This window comes from Ambystoma mexicanum, chromosome 7p (genome assembly GCF_040938575.1).
Source record: "Ambystoma mexicanum isolate Mex_15411 chromosome 7p, UKY_AmexF1_1, whole genome shotgun sequence".
Lineage (NCBI taxonomy): Eukaryota > Metazoa > Chordata > Amphibia > Caudata > Ambystomatidae > Ambystoma > Ambystoma mexicanum.
Genome location: NC_090939.1, coordinates 905,729,026 through 905,752,940, shown reverse-complemented (window position 1 = coordinate 905,752,940; position 23,915 = coordinate 905,729,026). Strand labels below are relative to the sequence as shown.

At 48.3% G+C, this 23,915-nt stretch overlaps 1 protein-coding gene across 4 annotated transcripts in view; it reads left to right on the top strand.

Annotated features, from left to right (window-relative positions):
- The window catches only part of ARL13B (ARF like GTPase 13B), a 1,122,894-nt gene that overhangs the window by 80,418 nt on the left and 1,018,561 nt on the right, over positions 1-23,915 (top strand). For all 4 annotated transcript variants that reach the window (XM_069637199.1, XM_069637198.1, XM_069637196.1 and 1 more), the window contains one exon: positions 22,509-22,653. In XM_069637199.1, the coding sequence (XP_069493300.1) occupies positions 22,595-22,653 (59 nt within the window). In that variant the 5' untranslated portion in view covers positions 22,509-22,594. The remainder of the gene's footprint in view (positions 1-22,508; positions 22,654-23,915) is intronic.

Genomic DNA, 23,915 nt, shown 5'->3' with positions numbered 1-23,915 from the left:
TTTCTCCGTTTTTTTGTACTTACGGAGTTCACCCAAGATTTCTAATACCAGAGGTTCCCCGTTTTTCCAACTCACCAGCCGCTGAAGAGGTTTTGAGAAATATCCAAGAGGCACAGACCAACGAATTGCAAGGATTGGAAGATAGCAGAAGAAGGAATAAGGTTGGAGCTGACAAGCACCATAGAGAATGCCCTTCATGGAAGCCAGGAGACAAGGTGTGGTTGTCTACAAAGTACCTTCCCCGATGGACAAGACCTTCCATACTGTCTCCACGCTTCTTGGGGCCTTTTTCCATTCTCTCCAAGATCAATCCTGTTACCTATCGTCTTCAACTCACCCCTTCTCTTAAACGCATTCACCCTGTTTTTCATTCCTCTCTCCTCAAAACTTACTATCCAGATCCCCATCACAGGTCTCTCTCCCGACAAATCCCTGTGCCTACATCCACCCAGGATGAGTATGAGGTTTCTGCGGTTAGAGATTCTAGGTTTTACCGTGGTAGGTTGGAATACCTTTTGTCATGGAAGGGTTACCCGGAGTCGGAAGACTCCTGGGAACCGGCTTCCCAGGTACATGCCTCCCGGTTTCTTGCCAGATTCCACCGCTTGCACCCAGGGAAGCCGGGGTGCTGGCTGTCTAAGGAGGGGCATACTGTCATCCGCCGTCACGGCCATTGCCGTAATTGGCGGTTGATTCCGCGTTGGAGCTGGAGACACCGAGGTAGGGTGTTATAGTCCTTTCTCTGTGTTCTTGCTGCCAGCCCCAGTTACGTGACGCAGTGCCGCTGAAAGTATTTAAACTCCCCGCCTCCTGGCAGACGCTGCGTTGCAACCCACTTTGGACACTTCCTGTTTCCGGGTTTCCTCGCTCCAATCCTCTGCCGTTCTCCTGTTTCGGATCTGCCAGAGGGTTTTCCTGTTTTCTGCTGTGTTCCTGTTTCTTTCCTCGGAACGCTACTATTTACTTCCGCTGCTCCGGGCGGTACTCCGGTGTGCTTATCTGCTATTTACTTCCGCTGCTCCGGGTGGTACTCCGGTGTGCTTATTTCTGTTTCTCTCTCTCTTCTGATTTTGGGAATCCTTCCCGTACTCTCTTCCTGTTGGGCTCCTCTGAGCTGGCTTGCTGCATACCTATTTTTCCTCTTTCTGAAACCAGTGCCATTTCTTCTAAATGCCACAAGGAGCCTCCGTCACCCCTGACTCTACTACTACATGGTTTAGACGGTTGGATTCTTCTACTCTGCTATCCGCCTCGCTCCATTGCTCTCATCAGCGACTATTCTGTTATCCGGATTGTAGAGTCTACACTGCTCCGCAGGGTTTTTTCCCTTTCGGGTTTTTCCCTGATTCCGGCTTGGTTCCGGAAAGGGAGTCACAGGACAGCTGTTTATCCAGCGGTCACTGTGGCTTCCCTCCGTGCCAAGCACATTCATCATAAGAAGGGAAGAGACTACCTTGAACGACGACATCTACAAGAGACCGCCAACTCAGACAGCTCAGGTGAGGAGAGTGTGCTTGCGGGGGAGAGTTTCAATTGCACCCTCGTCACAGGCTGCTCCTCGGCTATCTGTGCGAGCCTGACGAACTCCTACAGCACAGATTGGGAGAGAGGTGTATCGTCCATTGAGAGATCCTCAATCTGTGTCACCGAAGCCATGAGGGGTTTATTATTTTAAGACATCCTGTCAGCATTGATGTCTTTTAGATCTTTGATTTCGCCTCTGATTGCGTCCAACTGAGTATTAAGGTTACACACATTTTCATTGAATGACCCCATTGTTAATACCTGATTGTTGTGTGAGGAAATCATAGTCTGAAGAGTGCCCATCAGAGAGGTGTTAATTACTTCCCTTAGGCCCATCATAGAGGCATCACAGCAGCTCATTTCTTTGGACATTTCCAAAAGGATATCTTTATGCGTTTGGACTTCACTCTTCAAGAGTTCGAAAACATTGATTCAAGAGTTCGAAAACATTGACCATCGAGTTCCGAACAAAGCTCAATGCCACCAGTGGGGACTGAGAGAAGCCTTCACTATTCAGGGGGCTTGGATAATACATGGTCTGAGTAATGACTCTAGCATTCACTGACTCTTTCACAATGTTTGTCTCAATGTCCATTGCAGATAACGCTGATTCTTCCACATCATCTACAAAGACTCTATTTTGATTAAGCAATTCCCCCTTCTGGTACCACAGTGGTCTGACAGGAGTCGAAAACATGGCATTGGCCTCTCCTAGACTGCATGCTCTTTTCCTAGGCACAAGATTCGCTATTGTTTTTTTAATATATGACGTTGAGAGTATGAATTCCAGGGATTCTTTAAATATATCCCTCAGAGGGCAGATTTGCAGAGGTGATTTAGGTGGTTGTATCTGACCATGTTCTTCTGAGGACAGATCCAATGCTCAGACCCAACTACAACTTTCCAGGCCATCTGCATCAGTAAGTGTCCTAAGGCTATCCAAGCATTCCTGAGCACTGATGACGACAGTCTGTACGGGTCTGTCCATCTCTGGCGCCCTAAAATAGTCTTTCAGACTTTTGCTTCTCAGAAAGTACTTGCTAGGCATCCAAACGATACCTCAGACAATTGACCTTATTTAAAAGTCTGTGTCAAGAAGATATGTAGTTGAGAGCAGTATGAAGAATCGGAAGAGTAGCGTGCTGCTGCTACAAAGAGTATCGATGACCCTGCAGTCACAACCAGAATGTTTAATTGACTCTAGAATAGTTAAGGAACTGTCCGTTTGATTCGCTTAGACAATCAGTAGATTACGTTGCAGTTGTCCGCGATCGTTCAGCTGACGAACCAATATCAAGCGAACACAGATAGCAATGTTAAGTTGGGCTTAGCGGAGTAGAAGTCCAAAAACTGCAAGCAGAGAGCTCAGATTGGTTGCAGAGTTGCTAACACAGAATTGTTAGCACAGGCAATTACCAGTGAAAAAGGTCAGATAGAATCTCCAAACTGAGCTTACTTGCAGCCAGGGTTCACAGATTCTCCAAACTGCCAGAATACGTACTTGGTCATCAGCTGTTTTTTGGATGCGCCTTTCCAAATCTCTGCCACCACCCCAGCCCAGAAACACAAAATACTCGACACACTCCGCAATCATCATTTCAACTTGACTGTCAAATGTCACAAAGTCCCTTGGACCATCTAAGTCCTCGTCATCCGCTGCGAATACGCCTCCTCTGAGCGATCATACCATTCATCTATCCTATTTATGGTGTGGGACCTGCAACATTTTACCAACTGTCCCTTTCTCTTGCACTTGGTGCATTTAACTTCGATGGCCGGACAGGAGGAACTGTAGGCAAGATGACCAAGGGCATCACACCTATAATATCTCTTTTTGGATGGTTGTGGTTTGTGATGATATTTGCTAGTTTGTTTTGTGGACCCTTTGCTGTTGGAGACTGCCGCCATGGTTTCACTCTATGTATCAATCTGCTTGGATTGCTGAAATTTCTTTTCAAGCGTCTTCGCAAATTTGTTACTGTGCACCACTTCCTTGGCTATCCGTAATACTTTATCCTAGGGCCGTTCACTCTTCTTCGGTAGATGGTCTCTGATCTTGCCATCACAACATTCAAGCATAAATTGATCTCCGAGATGCTCATCGGTCTGTTGACCAAAGTTACAAGTTCTCTCTAAGCCCCGGAATGCAGCAATGAACATTGCCAATGAATCCTCCTATTTCTGTGTCCTTTTTTTCCAAATGTGTATCCCTCCAGTATAATGCTAAGTTTGGATTCATAATGCTTGTCTAATTAGGCGATACATTTTTCGTATTCATTGAGATTGGCTGCCACCTCATTCGGCAGTTCAGGTAAGTCATTAGACTTATCCTGCCCTGGTGTGCCAGGGCAATGCATAAGTAATGATTTATTTATTTCTGTACTAAAACTGGCCCCACAGACAGTGGCTGCATGATGTTAAAAAGACTTCTTCCATCTCTTCCAGGGAACTGGAGGATCACCTGGGAGGGGAAGAAATGTGAGCTGGGGAAGGGGGCTATGTTTTGCATCATTCTGGTCTCTGAATAGTCTCCAGAAGCAATTTCAAAAGGTATGAGTATTCAGTATGAAATATATTGTCCTCCTTGTCAGTTTTGTTTCCTATTTTATTTATTTTTTATTTTATTTATATTCCTTATTTTGTTTGGCCGTAGACAGTAAGCATTGAGCATTAAATTGCCTGCACTGTAAATTACACCAGCTGTTTTCCGAGGGTAAAGCGCATAAAATGCAGAAGGCTTGCACAGTCAATGCTCCATTCGTTTTCTTATTCTTATGAGGATACATTCCAACCCTCTTCCTTTCTTAATCATTGTCTATTTGACACAGGTAAAATACCGAAGGCTGTAGTCCCGGACTGTTTGTTTATAGTTGCTAGGCAATTATTTATTTATATATGTATTTATTGATATACTCACAGCCGAATGGCTTTGTGTACACAACATAATACAAGTTAGACATATAGGACATAAAACAGTAATCACATTAGAAAAAGATTTGTATTGGCAGGCATGGAAATACATGATGCAAAGGAAACTCAAAGAAATACAAATAGAACAGACAAAAAAGGTATCTAACTAACAATAGTCAGACCACCTACCTCATCAAAAAAGATTGAAAACATGTCAACCATAGAAAACCCTTATAAGATACTGTACTTAAAATCAGGAAGATAATAGTTGAAGGACTTCTGCACATTTCCAAGAAAGTTTTACCATATAAAATATCAGATTATGGTCCTTTCCCTCCAAAAATAACAACCACAGGGCGAGCAGATCAGCACAATTAAAGCCATTGTTATAAGATTTAAGATGGCATAGCCTCAGTTGGTGCAAGCTCTCACACTCAGTCAAAAGATGTTCTAAAGATTCAATAGCTAAAGTTCCACAAAGGTGACAAAAACGTGCACCTCATTCTATACCGAGAAAGGCACCTTTGGTAGCCAGTGCCTCGCTGATGTTAAACTTTTGTCTAGCTATGGCACTGCTAGGATAATCCACAATATAAGTGGGTTTTGCCAAACGATTAGTTTTGTATTGACAGTAACGAGTATTGTTACGTTATGTGGAAAGAGTTGCTAAGTTTTGTTCCTTACTAATCATAGTCAGGGCTGATTTCAGTCGTGATTTAACTGTGTACACTTCGCCTCTCCAGGAGCGATTCATACACCAAACATGCCACCTAGTGTAAAGTGAAAGCAAAGGACCCAACGTCCCCAAGGCTTTGCAGTAGTTAAGTTCTAGAAAAGCACTTAAAAAGCTCACCATCATTGTCCCATTGTATAACACACATAGGTGTTCATAGAACATAACAGATTTCAATATAAAATCATAAGTAATGTTGTTGATCTCAAAATCTAGGTGCAGGTACTCGATGGATAAAGCTTGTAGCATACGAAACAGGCTACGAAGCATTGACCCTTCGAAGCGTTTGAATGCTGCAACATAATGGTGTCCCCAAATCTCAACACCATACAAATGTATTGGTAGTACCTTTACAGAGTAAAGAAGAAGAACTGTTGCAATGGATAGACCTCCTTGGCGCCCTATGAAACAACTGATATCACTGACGGCCTTGTTACATTTAGCTTTGGTGTCTGTCCAGTGCATAGACCATTTCAAGTTATTCTGAACATAGAGACCTGGGTATTTGTAGGAGGTAACACATTCGAGTTGTGAGTGATTGAGCCTGCATACTATGCTCTTACGCTGAGTCAAAGCAGGGGAAAATATCATTGTCTTGCTTTTCGCGATGTTCACAGATAGATCTTTTAGTTCAGAGTATTCCCCTAACGCTGTGATCAAATATTGTAGTTCACTGGGAGTATAATCTATGAGAAGGAGATCAGCATAGACCAACCATCTTGTCTGATGGCGGCCCATTTTCACGGGCCAGGTGTGCAGGTTGTTAAAGGCCACTCTGATATCAGCCAAGTATAAATTGAGAAGGGTTGCAGGAACAATATATCCCAGCTTCACACCCCATTATGTGGGCATATGATTGGATAGTTTTCCCTCTGCATGCTGTCTGATCCCAACGGTTGTGTCTGTGTACAGCAGCATCAACATCTTGAGAAGGCCAATAGGGATTTTCCATTGAATCAACTTCTGCCATTGTTTGTTTTACGCATGACAGAATCGAAAGCTGCAGAGAAGTCGATGAATGCGTAGTATACAGGGGTCTCTCAATGTGACCAGGCATATTCAACCGAGGAAACAAGGATCATTAGGTTGTGGGAGTTGGATGCCTTCTTAATAATCCCATCTCATTTGGAGGAAGAATGCAATTTTCAGTGATCCATAGGTTTAATTCAAGGAGGAGGACTTTAGCAAAAATCTTGACCAGGATGTCTAACATAGCTAATAACCTATAATTAGCCAGCACATTCAACAAATCTTTTTTATGGACCGGTAATATATGGCGTTCGCACCATGTGTCGGGGATGATACCAAATTTACCTATATGAGTGAAGAGCAGGTGTAACGCATGGGCCCACAGGCTTGGAGATGATTTGACCAGAGAGTTACAAATCCCATCAGGCTCTGAAGCCCACGATTTGTTAAGCGGTTCAATTATGATAATTATGTCCAAGATAGTAACCCAGGATGTAGCTGGGAGGGGAAGAGTATCTTCATTAGGTACGATCAAACCTAAAGTGGATGCAATGTGGTGGGCCAAATCTGGTTCAAGCACACTGTTTATTGGCAGAGCTCGCTTTTCATCATCCCGCAATACACTCAATATGCTGGTGTTATCTTTTTGTGTGGCTAGGTAGGCAATTTCTGGCCATTTTGCCACTGCACAGTTTAATTTATATTCCTTTAGACATTTTCGGTGATGTAGTTTAGCCATTCTAATATAGCAGTTAGTCTCCTGGGGAGTGAACAGACACAGACTAGTATACAGAACAGCTGAAATTTTGGCTCGTAATTGCTTCTTAGCTGTTGCAATCCTAACATCAAAATTCAGCCGCTTAGCAGAAACTAGGCACTATCGAGGAAGTTGCATACATATCAGAGGCATCAAATTGAGATATAAACATAGGTAGGATATTCTCAGCTGTGCCACTTGCCTTTGTTAGTTTTAATGCATTCCATCGTACGCGATTACCACTAAGATTGACATATATATCCCCATTTAAATCATAAGATCTAACTTCCAAGGGGCCTTCAAGATCAGTGAGGAGTAAGCACAAGGGAATGTGATCGCTATCATCTCTAGGTACAATAGCCATGTCTTTAACAAAAGACAACCCTCTGTGGTTCACAAATATTTAATCTAATGTTGACGCACTTTTGCCACATACATGTGTGTATGCCATCTATGCATCTCCTGGACAGAGGCCATTGAGGCGAATAAAGCCGTAGGCTTCAAGAAGTTCAACCAATGCTTTAAAAGGGCGTTTGGTCGAGGTAGATGAACAAATAGGCATGGAAACATGAGATTTGAGTTGGGCAGGGAGAGTTAATTATCTGTATGAATTAAAATCATCCACTATCTATATGGGCAAATGGTGATAAGTAACGATTTAGAATGTTTTTTACAGCTGTGACGTTATTAGAGGTTGCTATTCTATTGGGCAGATCATAAACATTGATTAAGATGATTGTCTGAAGCTGATATTGAAGTCTGACAACCTGAACCATAGGAGTCGAACCATCTAATTCAGCTAATGCAATGGAGATGTCGCAGAGACCAACAGCCAACCTTTTGGGCGGCCAATCAGGCCTTTGGTGGTCAGCTGCTGGAGTTTAGCATGGCCGTTAAATTCGACCTGTTCAGTAAGCCAGGTTTCAAGGGGATTGGGTCCTCCGACGTATTCCATGTCTATGACAGTAATCACCACAGCTGTGCTGCTTCGGAAAATCTTTCGGTGTCTGCGTCCTGCGTCGGTGATGTCGATACGCCGCCCTCGAGGACCTCCTCCGACGGCCGACGTCACCAGATGTTATAAGTAGGACGCATGACGCCCGTAGCCTCAGTTTCGTTTTTTTCCGCGAACGTGTTCGCCTCGGGTATCTCGGCGCGCCTCGACTCTTTGGAGTTTCTGTTGTTATCTCGGTTCTTCGAACTTGTTAGTTTTGTGAAGTTTCTTCTTCGTGAAGGATGTCTACCTCGTCTTCCACCCCGCGTCCGGGCTTTAAGTAGTCCAGGGACTGTGGGTCCAAGATGTCGGTGACGGACTCGCACGACGCCTGCCTCTGGTGCCTCGGGGAAGCCCATGACACGGATGACTGTGTCAACTGCCAGTCGCTCACGTCCAAAGCCTTGCGGGAGCGCAAGAAGAAGTTGTCGGTAGGCAAGGTGTCCAAGCCACGGAAGTCGAGGTCTGCGGGGCTTTCGACTGACGATTCGAGGGGCGACTCTCCGCATCTTCCTCGGAAGTCCAGTGGGTCTCGGTCCCGGAGTCGGTCTCGCCACTCATCTGCCTCTTCGAGGCACTCCGAGAAGCGCCGTCATCGGTCGCCTTCCCCGTCCTCATCCGAGGACTCCGCCCGTCGGCAGGTCGCTTATCCCACCAAGCATGCGACGCCGGAGGAATGGGCTTCCTTCGGGAAGAAAATGTTAGCGATTCTCGAATCGCAGGGCACCGGTCCGTCCGCGCCTCTGAGTGGGGTCGGTCGTGATCGGTCGAGAGACACGCCTCCCACGCCTTCGGGCTCGGGTGGTCGGCACGCTTCGCGGGATAGGTCCCGCTCAGACAAGGGGAATCGTTCTCGTCATGCCCGGTCCAGGTCCCGGTCCTCGACGCACTGGAGACCGTGTGAACCTGTGGTGTCTTCGAGGAAGATGTTGACGCCGAGGTCGTCAACGGACTCTTTCGAGGCCCCGCCTCCGAAGAAGTCATTGGCGCCCAGGCTGTCAAGGGACACGCTCGGAGCTCAGGCCTCGAGGCCTGTGTCGATGCTGTCGGCGCCGCGTTCGGCGTCGATGCCGATTCACTCGACGCCTTTCGAGGCTGTGTCAACGGGGGTACCCTGGGACTCTGTGGAACCCCCTAGAAAGGCTCTGGCCAAGGTCAAGCATGGCTTTGGTTCACATTCTGTGCCTTGTTACCGCCATCTTGAGTTTATTTCAGAGGTGGATGAAGGCTCTGATGATGGCATGGTTCCTAATGCGGTGCCTGATGAGATTCTCTCAGGCCATAGCCAATTTGAGGACCTGAGGCAGTCCCTGCATGATGCTAGTGGGCTGGACACCACTCCGGAGGTGGAGTTTTGTAGGCCTGAGCCTGGCACTCATGCCGACTCCTCGTACCGGCGCCTTATGTCTAGGGTCACCGAGTACTTGGGATGGTCTGCTCCCCTAGGGGATTTTCTTCAGGATGACCTTACGGATATCCTCGACCTTGGTCCACCAACTGACCCGGTACTGACGTTTCATATGGCTCTACAGAGGAGGGTGGCGGCGGCTTGGACTGCTCCGGAGAGTCTCCCGGCAGTGGGCAAGTCTTTGCCGCGAAAATACAGCCCAGCCAGTAGCAACCCCTGCTACTTGTCCAAGCACCCTACTCCGGAGAGTTTGGTGGTGCAGGCGGCTATGGCCCCGGCAAAGCAGGCATCGTATCCTACCATCCCTCCTGATAGGGACGACAGGCGTTTTGACGGCTGGGCGAAGAAAGTGTTTTCTGCAGGGGGTATGGCGCTTCAGACGGCCAACTCCATATGTGCCTTGTCACGTTTCACGCACACTCTACGGAACTGTGTTTCCTTAGCGGCTGAACATATTCCCGAAGGGGACGAACGGGATGGTTTCCTTGCCATGGTTCAGGATGGCAAGGATGCCATGTGTGAGGCCGTTCAGTCGGGTTTGGACATGGCAGATTGCGTTATACGCAGGTTTGCATGGTTGCGGAAGTCGGGGTTTGCTCCTGATGTGCAGGCCCGGCTCCTCAACATGCCCTTTGACGGGGAACATCTTTTTGGCAGCAAGGCTGACGAGAGACTTGAGAGGTTGCAGATCTCCAAAGCTACAGCAAAGTCGTTGGGCACTGCAGTTCGACAACCTCTGCCTTTTTGTCCTAGGGGACAGCAGTGGAGGGGAGGTTCCTTTCGTTATTACTCATCCTTTGGTAAAGCAAGAGGAGCTGCCAGTCAAAGGGGCCACCGTAGAAGTGCCAGAGGTGGAAAACAGGGTACTCGAGGTGCCAAGGCCGCTCGGGCAGTTGCCTCTTTGCCCTCAGGCAACGCTGCAGCCGCTTCAGCTCAGTCATGAGGCCATGTCCAATGGTTCGCCGGTTGGGGGAAGGCTGGCGCAGCATCTTGTAGAGTGGCGTGCCATTACTTCAGATGTGTGGTTTCTGGAGATCATAGCCCACGGCTACTGTCTTCCTTTCCGGCAGAGGCCTCGCGACAATCCACCGGGGAATCTCTCTTAAGAGTCCGGATCCGCTCCTTGCGCAGGAAATTCAATCCCTGCTGGAGAAAGGTGCCATAGAACTGGTGCCTGCAGCGGAGAGGAACAAGGGATGGTATTCCCCTTATTTTTTGATTTCCAAGAAAGACGGGGGTTGGAGACCCATCATGGACTTGCGCGGTTTGAACAAACTCCTCAGGAAGGACAAGTTCAAGATGGTTATTCTCTCTCAAGTCCTCCAGGCCCTTCAACTTCAGGACTGGTTGGTGTCTCTCGACGACAAGGACGCTTATTTTCATGTGCCGATCCATCCAAAGCACAGGAAGTACCTGAGGTTCGCGGTTGGAGACTCGCACTTTCAGTTTCGGGTCCTGCCGTTCGGATTGACCTCCGCCCCGAGGGTCTTCACCAAGCTCATGGTAGTAGTGGCAGCGCATCTCAGGAAAGGGGGGATTCACGTCTACCCCTACCTGGACGATTGGTTGATCAGGGCGCGCTCTCCCGAGCAAGTCCTGGATCATCTGTCCGTCACCTGCCACTCCCTCCACAAGCTGGGCTTCTCCCTCAACTTGAAGTCCCATTTGACACCGACTCAGCGGCTCCAGTACATCGGAGCAGTGCTCGACACGTCCCTGGGGCAGTGTTTTCCTCCCCAGGTGAGGGCTCATCACATTCAGCAGATGGTGCACAAGTTTCAACTTGCCCAGAGTCTCCCAGTGTTCGAGTTCTTGAGATTGCTCGGCCTCATGGCATCCTGCATTCTTCTGGTGCCAGAGGCCAGGTTGCGGATGAAATCTTTGCAATGGGCACTCAAGCTCCAGTGGTCTAAGTCCTCCGGCAGAATGTCGGACCCTGTTCAGGTGCCGTCCTCGGTCGCCCGGGACCTTCTGAAGGCAATCCGATGAGGGGGGCTCCATTTTGGTTGCCCTGGCCAGAGGTGACGATCGTGACGGATGCATCCCTCACGGGATGGGGAGCTCATGCCAACGAGTTGACAGTCGGCGGTCGTTGGTCTCCGTCGGAGTCCAGACTCCATATCAATCTGTTGCAGCTGAGGGCCGTCAAGCTAGCCCTGAAGGCTTTTCTGCTGACTGTGCGAGGAAAGAATGTCCTGATCCTGACGGACAACACGGTGGCCATGCACTAGCTCAACAAAAAGGGTGGGGGCAGGGTCACTCCCTCTGTGCAGGGAGGCGATGCAGCTCTGGTTCTGGGCAATCCAGCAGGAAGTTTCGATCTCGGCAGTTCATCTGGCCGGAGACGAAAACGAGATGGTGGACGCTCTGAGCAGGCAGAGCGTGATCTCTCACGAGTGGGAGCTGGCTCAGGAGATTCTCCTGGAGATCTTCACCCTTTTAGGGGACCCCTCAAGTGGATCTCTTCGCCTCCAGTGCCAACCGGAAGTGCGAGAGGTTCTGCTCACGGGAATTTCCTCCAAAAGGAGCCTTAGGAGAAGCGTTTGTGGTGGAGTGGTCATTCCCACTGCTGTACGCGTTTCCTCCAGTCCCCGTCATCCCGCAAGTACTGCGGAGGTTACTGAGGTTCGGTTCCCGGATGATCCTCATTGCTCCGGCATGGGCCCGGAGGACGTGGTACCCGGACCTTCTCGACTTGTCCATCTTCCCTCCACGTCGTCTTCCCTACCGAGACGATCTGCTCTCACGGGAGGGAGGGCTCAGGTTCTCCATCCAGAGGTCAGATCCCTCAACCTTCACGCTTGGCTTCTGAAAGGTTGAGGTATAAGGATTGGGACCTCCCTGAAGACGTGATGGAGGTGTTGTTTTCGGCCAGATGGCCAGCCACAAAGTCCCTGTACCGTTGCCGTCGGCGTAAGTTCTGCGACTGGTGCAGGGTTAAGAATGTGGATTCTTTTGCATGTGACATTCCCATGGTTCTGTCTTTTTTGCTTTCTTTGGCCCACAGGGGCTTGCAAGTGGGTACCGTTAAAGGTCACCTAACGGCGCTGTCCATATTTAAGCGCTCGTCGGAAGAGTGTTCCTATTTTAAAATTCCTTTCATTTCTCAGTTTCTGAAAGGGCTCACTAATGTGTTGCCTCCGTCACCTTTCCAGTTGCCCGGTTGGGATTTGAACCTCGTTCTCAAGTTTCTGATGGGTGCTCCATTTGAGCCTTTGCATTCATGCCCTTTGAGGCTGTTGACTCTTAAAACTGTATTTTTGGTTGCGGTCACTTCCGCTCGCAGAGTGAGTGAGTTACAGGCACTTTCAGTTAAGCCACCCTTCACTGTGTTTCATAAGGACAGGGTTGTCCTTAGAGTTCGTCCTTCCTTTCTTCCGAAGGTGGTGTCGGAATTTCATTTAGGCCAGAAGGTTGTTCTTCCGGCGTTTTACCCTCTTCCACATCCTGCTAAGGAAGAGGAGAGGCTCCATAGGCTTGATCCTAGGAGAGCGTTAAGCTTTTATATTTCACGCATGTCCCGGGTCATAGTGGACGATCAACTCTTCATTGGTTACGCTGTAAAGCGTTTGGGACAAGCTGTGACGAAACAGACTTTGTCTCGCTGGATTATTTTGGCTATCTCCAAGTGTTACCGCTTGGCAGGTAAGGACCCACCGGTCGGCTTGCGGGCCCATTCTACCAGGGGTATGGCTGCTTCTACTGCCCTACAGAGGGGTGTTCCTATTTGTAACATCTGTGATGCAGCCACCTGGGCTTCGGTACATACTTTTGTACGTCACTATTCCCTCGATTCCATCCGTGGGCAGGATCTGGCCTTTGGCAAGGTGGTCCTTTACAACGCAATTTGATTGGGCATTCTAAATTTCTGTTTTCTAAATTCTTTTCCCACCTCCCTGCATTGGTACTGCTTTGGGAGTCTGTCATAGATATGGAATACGTCGGACGACCCAATCCCCAAGAAGAACAAGTTACTCTGTTACCTGGTAACGTTCTTTCGATGGGATGGTCCCACGACGTATTCCATATCGCTCCCTCCCTGCCTTCCCGGCTACAGAATTTCTTGTGCGATTGCAGCTTACGTTTCCGCAAGGCTTTGTGTGTCAGACTGGCAGAAGACTGGTACCACACGTTCTGGGGGAAAAAACTACAACTGAGGCTACGGGCGTCGGGCGTCCTACTTATAACATCTGGTGACGTTGGCCGTCGGAGGAGGTCCTCGAGGGCGGTGTATCAACGTCATCGACGCAGGACGCAGACGCCGAAAGATTTTCCGAAGCAGCACAGATGTGGTGATTACTGTCATAGATATGGAATACGTCGTCGGACCATCCCATCGAAAGAACGTTACCAGGTAAGAGAGTAACTTGTTCTTCTTGTCGGGCTATGACAGAAAAGTTGGTCATATAAGATATAAAGCCATCCTCACTAAATAGGTGTACTGATCTGCGGGTGTTCCAAGAGCACACTATCTGAATGTCATTGAGACATTGTTACAAAGTGAGATTTGAATATTGAGGGCAACCACTGCCAGTACCCCACATCTGAGTGTGGAGTCCCGCTCGGGGTTCCCTGCGATTGGACTCCAATCGGAGGCTGAGACGAAAGTTGATTTGAGTAGGTGACTCCACCGGTAATAATGCTTGGCAAGGTACAACTGGCTGCAGTATTGTCTTGTCTTCAGTGCACACATAGTTAAAGCAGGAGGAGGGGGACCTGCTACAGTCTTAGCAAGATTGTTTGTGTCACGAGTGCTGAGGGGGACACGACTCGGTTTGTTACTTACAACCACACCTGGAACTACGCTAGGTCTGTGTTGAATAGACAGCATTTGTATGATTTTACACAGATACCCGAATTTAAATTGGGCATCTTGGTAATTCACAACATAACTCTGCAGCGATTTCGAGATGGAACCAGATATTCGATATGTTATTGGCAATGCGTTCAACTTGGTCTACAATACAGATGTCGTCTGCTTTAATCACTCTAAGCGGGGCTACTGAGTGAAACAGGTTTAGTATGGCCTTGCGATTGAGAGCCGACACGTTTGAAATTGATTGAAGTTGTAGCGCTCTGTGTAGTGTCACACCAGAGGAATAAGTACTAAACTGCGGGTTGAGAGAGCTCATAATGGTGGAATTAAATGGAGCAGGTGCCCATATGTCTGTCAATTTAATTTGGCCCAGTAGGGATATCGCCGGTCTACCTTCAAGAGATGGACCAGGTGGTACGGCAGATTGTACTTCCAAAGATTCCCCATTGCTGGCGACTTGGGTAATTGCTGTTGAGACAACTGGTTGAAGATAGTCACTCTGCATCACAGCACCAGGGACATGACGAGATTTAATTTCAGAGCCAAGTGACTTGCCGTTTTCACTATGTTCAAGGATTATACAAGCATTTTTGCTTGTTGTAGATCTTTTGGCATACATGAAGGCCTGAGAGTTTGCTTTCTTTTTCCGCTTCAAGGTTGCTGATTTGACCGGAGGTGGCTTAGGGCCAGTTGTAACTACAGGGAAAGGGGCAATAGGGAACTTTGCAGTGGGGAATAATAAAGATTTACTTGTGGTTATTTTGGGGGTAGGCAACTTGAGAGCATTGGTATTGGAGCTTTGATCATTGACTGCTTTCCTACCTCTATTTATACTTTTATGCAGGCGGATGGACTGGATGTCTAACTTATAAGACTGGAAGAGGTCCTTTCTTCTAACTGGCTGTTGGACGGTGCAAGCAGCCACCAGCCACGGAGAGGTGAATCCACTCTCCCCTTCCACAATCTGCCTATATCTGTGGATGTGCGCGCCGCTGCAAGGTCGCACACAACGTGGGCCTCTGACACAACAGGAACAAAAATGGCATGTTTACCAGCCGATTGGTGAACGGGAAGCCGCTGACGCGTGGAATCGGGCCAGTGGGCGCTCATCGCCACAATACGGCAGAGGTGGATTTAGGGAGGAACAGGTAATTTATTTCTTACAAAGTCCTCCTCAGTCCAGTGGCATAGACTCTCCCTCCAGTCAGTCCATCTCAGCTCCCTTCCTTCTACTCTCGAACCCCCTTTCAGAGAGACAGAGAGAGAGAGACAGAGAGAGAGACAGAGAGAGAGACAGAGAGAGAGAGAGAGAGAGAGACACTCTCTCTCGGCAACCACACAGCCCACTACAGAAGCGTTTTCCATCTGTTTTTGCAGGTGACTCCTCTTGGAATCAAGGACTAGAGGAGCAACTCAAAAAGGAGCTCGGGACCAGAGAAGAGTAACTCAAGGAGCAAGAACTAGAGGAGCGACACACCAGTTTGCCAAGGATCAGCGTTGGCGATGGACAAGAGGGGAGTAGCACGTCAAGGACCAAAGGGGCAACTGTTGGGAGGAGCATTTCACAAGGAAGTAGGATTATCAGCGGAGTCCCATACAATGAGGGTCACCCTGCTACTTCCTTCTTGCTTTTATCTTCATTTTATTTCAGTCACTTTTATTCAAGTTGAAGTGACTGCAACCAGATGATTAATGGCATCTACGAAGTATATGAAGTTTAAGGTGTGGGATTCTATGTCAAGACGGAGGCGAGCATTATGCTTCATCTTATTTATTAGCTCTCCAGCAGTTTCAACACATCAAAAAAAATGTCCATCTTTCCGATGACACAAAACATTTTTTTTCTTTTTTTTTTTTTTTTTTTTTAAAACTTCCTTTCAAAACTTCATTTCCCATCAACCTAGGCCCTGTTCCCAGTGTCCTGGTCATGTGACCTAGTCCTTCCTCTTCCTGTAACCTCCTCTTCTTTTCCTGCTCTCCAGAGATGAGTACCCTTTCACTTAGCTGCGTATTGTGTCAGCATTTGTCTTGGGTTTTTGTTGTGGTAAATGGATAGATAATGGCGTTTCCGATAACCCAATATTAGGACAGTGCGCAGGGACCGCGCAGCGTAGAGAGGATTTGATAATCCGTCATAATAACGTTAGTCAGTGGCCCCGTGCTGCAGTATCAGCACTCCAGGGGCTGGCCTGAGGCCGTGGCAGCTCACTCGCGTCGCTCGCGAGTGAGCGAGGAGCCACCACCCTCGTGGGGGAGGAGCGAGGGACGCGGAGAAGCTTGCTGCTGCGGCTTCGGTCGCGAGCAGCAGGCGCAAAGGAGCACGAGCCCCCACCCTCACGGGGGCAGAGTCAGCGCCCAGATGCGTATGGCGTCGGAGGGAGAAACGCTCACCTGGCCACCACCCTCGCGGGGGCAGGGCTTAACGCCGAAGAACACGGCGAATAGAGTGAGGGAGCGCGAGGCCCCCTCCCTTGGGAAGGAGGAGCTAAACGCTTCGTGGGCTTTGCGCCCCGGTCTCCCTGCAGTGACAGATCGTAAATCATTACCGGAGAAGCAGATTACACGCTTCTACGATGTTTAAATACATAAATACATCCTCAGCTCATATAAGAGCGTATTGTGAACTCAGTGCTTGCACTGAAGGATAAAGAAGCTGCTTTGCAGCCAGGTGCAGCCTCAAGAGAGGAGAGTGAGAAGTGGACGTGCCACTACACCTGTCCAGGTACTATCAGGCACCTACCAGCACATACCATGGCTGATTTTGAATGGAGTGAGGAGGAGCAGGAAGCCACATACTCTGAAGATTTGGCTAAAAGCTTCAAAGACGTGCTGGGCAAATCACTCATAGACGCAGTGGCTCTAGGAGTCAGACCCCTGCAGGAACGCCTGCAGACGATTGAGACATTCCTGAGTCAAAAAGACAGAAGCACCACACCAATAGCAAGCACGTCCACCAGGGCCGCGCCAGAGAGCCCTCAGGGGTGTATTAAGGCCCGGAAGAGCGCGAACTCTTCTGACCCCCCGGGCCAATTTGAAGGGGCGAATCCAAAGGCCCCAGAGACGACCAACGCTTTCAATAGGCTGAAAGAAGCCTTCATGTCCAAGTCGGGGGTGCCGAGCCTCATGACCCCCTACCCAGGGGAAGAGAATATGGGAGACCCGGGAAAGGAGGTCCCTCAAGAAGAGGAACTCGTGGAATCTCCGACATCCTCGCAAGAGGAAGGGGATAAGGACAGAGATGAAGGGAGTTTACCGCCTCCGAAAAAGAGACTGAGAAAATTGAACAATATAGAGGAGACCTCAGATATGTTTCAGCCGGAGGAGATTAGAAACCCGAGATCCTCGGAATGGGTGCCCTCCCCAAGAGTGGCACGATACATGACGCAGAGGCTGCGCAAGGACCTGGAAAAGGAAGTGAGGCAAAGGATGAGGGCGGAATGCCCCAGACCTGAACTCACAGGAAAGGTTGCAGAAGCACCAGAATTGGACCCTAAAATGCTAGCTTTTGTGGCTAAATCGAACAGAGACCCTAGGAAAGGGATCGATCGCTCCTGGAGGAGTTGCCAGGAGAAGGTCCTGGATCTAGCGGGCCCTCTGGCCAAGATCATGGACCTGGCAGAACGAGCGAAGGATACGGGGGAAGAAATTGACCCGGAAGTGCTAGCGAACTGGGCTCAAAGAGCCGTATGCCTGCTAGGTAACGCAAACTGTGCAATATCCTCGGAGCGCAGAAGAGGACTGCTATTGAAAATAGATCAGAAGTTGGGAGACCTGTCCTCTTACGAGGCAGGCGAAACTGCGCAAGGGTTACTGTTCGGTGAGACTTTCGGAAAAGAGATAGGGAGGTTCGTAGGGACCTACACCTCATTGGAGAAAGAACAAGCCTCTATAAGAAAGATCTTTCCCGGAAGGGTTTTTGGAGGGAACGGTCGGTTCAGAGGCCGAGCGACCGGTCGCTATCAGACGTCCAGAAGGCCTCAATCGAACAGAGCACAATATTGGGAAGATAAGAAGCCAGACACTTTCTTCCAACCCAGAGGTCGTTTCCCCAGAGGAAAGCGAGGCAGAGGACAAGGAAGAGGACAGTACGTCCCCACAGGTGAGAACATCTGCTTATCCTGCAGTAGGGGGGAGGACAGCGAAGTACTGTGAGAACTGGGCGCGCTTTCCAGCGACGCTTGGGTGCTTCAGTCAGTCAGGGGCCTACACATACAATTTACACAGACCCCAATCCAGTACAAGGCCCCCAGATCAATAGTAGCAGCGCGAGCAGAGACAGACTTGTTGCAAACAGAACTACAGAGCCTAGCGGAGAAACGGGCCATCGAGCCATGTGTAGCTCCGAAATTCATAAGCAATATGTTCCTGGTCCACAGAAAAGAAAAAGTGAGGCCAGTCATAAATCTGAAGGACCTAGACGAGTGGGTAGTTTACAACCACTTCAAGATGGAAGGGACTCACCAGCTGAGAGACACGCTCAGACAGGGCGACTGGCTCGCAAGAATAGACCTGAAAGACGCATATCTCACGATCCCAGTAGATCAGGAATACCAGCCTTTCCTGGCCTTCAACTGGGACGGGCAATTATGGCAGTTTGCCACGATGCCGTTCGGACTAGCGTCCGCTCCCTGGGCATTTACGAAACTGATGAGGCCAGTAGCAGCAGCGATCAGGGAGAAAGGAATTTGGATCATCATCTATCTAGACGATATCCTAATAATGGCAAGCAGCGAAAATGCGCTTCGATACCAGACCAGATGGGTTGCGAACCTATTGGCCTCTCTGGGATTCCTAGTGAACCAAGAGAAGTCGGAGACTGTACCAGCCAGGAGGATAGAATTCCTAGGCTTTATCATAGATACCAGGTCTGCGACCCTGGAGCTGCCGAACAGGAAGATCCGGGATATTCGAAGAGAAATAAGGAACTGCCTCGCCAGTCCGACCGCATCGCTGCGAACGATCGCAAGGATTGTGGGCCTGCTAGCGGCTTCAATCCAAGCGATATTCCCAGGGCCCCTACATTACCGAGCGCTCCAGAGGCTGAAAATCAGACACCTTCAGCAAGGGCTCAACTACCATCAGCTAGTGCCGCTAGACCAAGAGGCCAGAACAGAGCTAGAGTGGTGGCTCCAGAACATGGAGGCATGGAACGGCAGAGCCATTTTCGGCGACCGCCCGGACATGGTAATAGAATCGGATGCCAGCAGAGCAGGCTGGGGAGCTCGATGTGGAGAACTCCAAACGGGAGGCAGATGGAGCTCGGAGGAGCTCAAGCTGCACATAAACTGCCTGGAACTTTTGGCCGGCTCTTTTGCGATCAAGGCCTTCACCAAGGACAAAGTAAATTCATGTATACTACTGAAGATGGACAACATCTCAGCAGTCAGATACATAAATCAGTCCAGATTGTTAGCGGAGATAGCCAAGGACTTCTGGCACTCCTGTCTGGAGTCAGGAACAGCAGTGACGGCAGAGTATCTACCAGGCGCCCAGAATGTAGTGGCAGACTGGAACTCCAGACATCTAACAGACTCCAGCGACTGGAGGCTGGACAGAGCAACCTTCCAACAGATAGAGAAGCTCTGGGGGTCGATTCATGCAGATCTATTTGCGTCCAGACTGAACGCTCAGAAGAGCAGATTTTTCAGCTGGAGGCTAGACCCAGCAGCAGCAGGGACAGATGCCTTTCTGCAAGATTGGAGAGGAGAGACACTATATGCGTTTCCTCCTTTTATAATGATAAGCAGAGCTTTAACGAAAAAGTTCGCAGGGAGGTAGCGAATCTGATAATAATAGTCCCGATATGGAAGTCGCAAGTCTGGTTTCCAGCATTGATGGAACTGATAGCCGACTACCCACGAGTGTTGCCGCAAGGAGAAGACCTTCTCACGGACCCAGTTGGGTCGTATCACCCTCTGAGAGTGAAGGGGACGATGCCGCTAATGACGTGCAGGATAGCAGGAGACGTTGGAATCTCCCGGGAATTTCGGCACAAGCTGTGAGCCTCATCGCAGAGTCATGGGCTCCGTCGACTAGAAGGAGCTACGACGCAGCATGGAACAGATGGTCAAGGTGGTGCAAAAGGAGAGGCTTTCATCCCTTTTCTCCCCCTCTAGTAGAGATTCTGAATTTCCTAGCAGAACCTCTGCAGGACGGCAAAGCCTACCGCACGATAGGGGTATATAGATCCGCAATATCGGCAGGTCATATGCCTATTGAAGGAGTACCAGTGGGAGAGAACGTGGCAGTGATTAGACTCCTGAAAGGGATAAGATGCAGAAAGCCACCGCAGCCAAGGTATAAATCTCTATGGGACGTAACAGTCGTGCTTCGATTATTGGCAGACTGGCCCAGTAATAGATACCTATCGTTAGTAAGACTGTCGGAGAAGTTAGCAATGCTTCTGTGCATGATTTCATGTAGAAGAGTGGCAGATGTCAGAGCATTAGAAGTAGACAGAATGGTATACGGACCAGACGGAGTGACTTTCCATCTGGCCAGGAGAACGAAGACAGATTCCTCATCAATAGCGTACCCATATATGCAGGATCATCCTAAATGGTGCGTAGCCGCATGCATAAGAGAGTATATAAATAAGACGGCTGAGCTGAGACCGTCGGGGAAGACGCAATTACTGATAGCGCGCAGGAAGCCGCATAAGGGCGTAGCGACAGCCACTATAGCGAGATGGGTTAGAGAAGTTATGAGTCTAGCAGGGATAGACATGGCGAAATTTGGAGCACACTCTGTGCGAGGAGCAGGGGCATCCAAAGGACTGCGCCAGGGTGCGACATTACAGGATATTCTGAAAGCAGCCGATTGGGCGAGTGATAACACGTTCAGAACGTTTTACTTTAAGCCAATTAACACACTGGCAGAAGCTATGGTAAGAAGCTTTGAACAAGCATAATGCTCGCCTCCGTCTTGACATAGAATGAAGATTCCCCCTGCTAATAGCGCAGGGAGCTCTTGATTCTATTAAAGACAAGGAGGAGAGCATTAATTTCCCGCCCTAGATGCACGGGAGAGTGATAAAGGATGACAATGTAATGCTAGGATATGTACTGAATGAATAACAAGTTTGTCTCCCAGAATAGGGTGTGTATCCGCCGCCCTAACATGTACTGTTCTTTCCGTCTTAGGAGAAGATCAGAAGAACGGCTGAGTACGTTCAAGAAGAGAACAGGAAGCATTGATCAAGGTCGCAAGTTTGAATGCGAGGGATCGTTTTGCAGTTCTACAGTTCAGAGACTTTCCGGAACAAGTTGTCAGTTCAGGAATGGTTACGATTGCAGTTTAAAGCAGTCAAAGAAGAGGAGGTTACAGGAAGAGGAAAGGACTAGGTCACATGACCAGGACACTGGGAACAGGGCCTAGGTTGATGGGAAATGAAGTTTTGAAAGGAAGTTTAAAAAAAAAAAAAAAAAATGGTGTCATCGGAAAGATGGACATTTTATTTGATGTGTTGAAACTGCTGGAGAGCTAATAAATAAGAAGATGAAGCATAATGCTCACCTCCTTGTCTTTAATAGAATCAAGAGCTCCCTGCGCTATTGGGCTTGCCTAAAGTAGTGAATTTCTGTTTTGCTCACTTACTATTATTTATCAAATTTGCTGCGAGCAAATTATAAAGTATAATAAATCAACAGTAAGGCTTCACTGTCATAGCTGCATTGACTATCTGTAATATTCATATAGTAAAAGGTCATTTTTACCAATGGGCACTGGGTATGCAGTAATAAAATCGCGGCTAAAATATCGCATTTACAGGTTGCAAAGGTGTCCCCCGTCCCCTTAAATGGTATAATGGGTCTGGGGATTGCGGGGGTGTCCCCCGCATCCTTTACATGGATTGCGGTGGCAAAACCACGCCCTTTTTGCCGCGTTTCTTTGTATAAACGGCAATTTTTGCCGCGATTTTAACACATGGAACCGGGCACTGTTTAGAGTACTGAAAGGTAACCCTGATAAACATGTTCTAAAGAGATGTATGTCAAGTAGTATTTTGTTTAATTTACTTGCACAGTTGCCCTTTATATGCGTTAATGTATTGCTTAGATATTTGCCCGGGATGCATTTAGTGCCGTGTTTTATTCCATGCATTGTCTGGTCAAGTCCCAACACAACAAGAGCTAATGGAAAAATGCCCAGATATATGTTCCTACATTTCTGGAGCGACAGATGTCCTCTGGCAATGGAGGAACGTTTGCCTGTTTAGAAACCGGTATGGAGTCAGAACATGGGCAAGTTGTTTAACATACAAAAGCCAGCACTATTGTGGTTGTCAATGCTTGTGTTTACATTCTTGCTGATGACTCTGGATTTGTGCCCGAGGTAACTTTTTGTTTTGGTTACAGGCTGTATGTTAGCTGACTTTGTTTCTTTTCTAATTGCCAGTGACAACAGTAGGCCTGCTCTTCTCCTGGGAATACGGCAGCCGCAGCTCGGCCTGGCTCTGGACGTGCCGTGAGGGAGGGAGAGGCATGTTCAGCCTGATGGCGAACTGCTGCAACTGGGTGAAGCGGTGGCGGGAGCCTGTCAGGTAAGGCTAAAGGGGGGAACCTTAGGCGTCCTCTGTCTGAAAATGTATCTTTTCTGCCACATGTTATAGTTTGTGAAAACCTATAAACGCATCCATTATTTGTCGCGTGAAATAGAACTGTTGGCTGTTGCTCTTTTTCGAACTGAAAGCAGTTCCCTCCCTACTGCACTTGCGCAGTGGTCAAATTTTGTTGGTTCTGAAAAACCTTTTTGCATTTTAACATTAAACTCACCGAATTTAATCTGTTTTAACCCACTCGATTTGCTCATTCTTGTTGTTTTGTTTTCTGCCTAACATCCTCGAAATAAGCAGTGTTTTCTGATAGTGTTAAATTAAAATTAAGGCAGACGGTCTCTAACCTTGTATATTTTGCTTAGAGGTTTTTGTAAAAACGCCATGAATTGTAATGCCGTTAACATTTCTAGTTTAAATTGCAATGAAAATCGTTCACCGCTTTTCACCTGTTAAAAACGTTGGACACCTTAAATATTACTCGAAATATTACAGCTGTTAAGACATTATTTACTTATACACAGGATGTTGTTGCTGAATTTAATATCCTCTTTCCAAAGTTTTTAAATGACAAGGTTGCTCTGCCTGCTCGGCAACATCCATCTAACTTTCCTGGCTAGAAACGAAGGCCTCTTCCTTCAGCTCCAGTTTCTCTCCCACAGGAGGAGACAACGTAGGCGTCTGGAGACCGCACACATCACAGTTGCAGGCTTGATCTGCCATTTACCATTCTTTACTTTCTGGAGCTCTTCATTCAGTGTTTTCAGCATTACACGCTTAGACTTTGCCCAAACTGCCAAATATCCTTCTCTTCCAACGCTCTCTTGCATTCCTCAGTTTTACTAACTGTTCCCCAAGCAGACAAAGGTCTGGAGGACTCCAGGCGGGGGCACAATAAGCAACTGACAAGAACCGGGTGCTCTGAAAGTACTACAGTGGTTATTTGTCATAGTATAAAAACAGAATAACCTAACACAACTTACTTATGGTCTGGGAGTTAGTCACCAGTAAAGTTCGAAGTGGGTGGGAACTAAAGGGTGCGGCGTTCCCGCTATTTCTTAGGAAAATCCTCCATCTGCACCTTACTTTTTGCCACCCGCACAATGTTACTGGAACGGCAGACAAGGGACTCCGTTTTTAAACCTCTACCCCCTTAACTTCTGATTCGAACCCGAGCCCTTTCGATAACGCTATAATGGCACAACTTGCTGAGCTATCTCGCAGGGGCAGGTTTGCTTTTGTTTATTTGA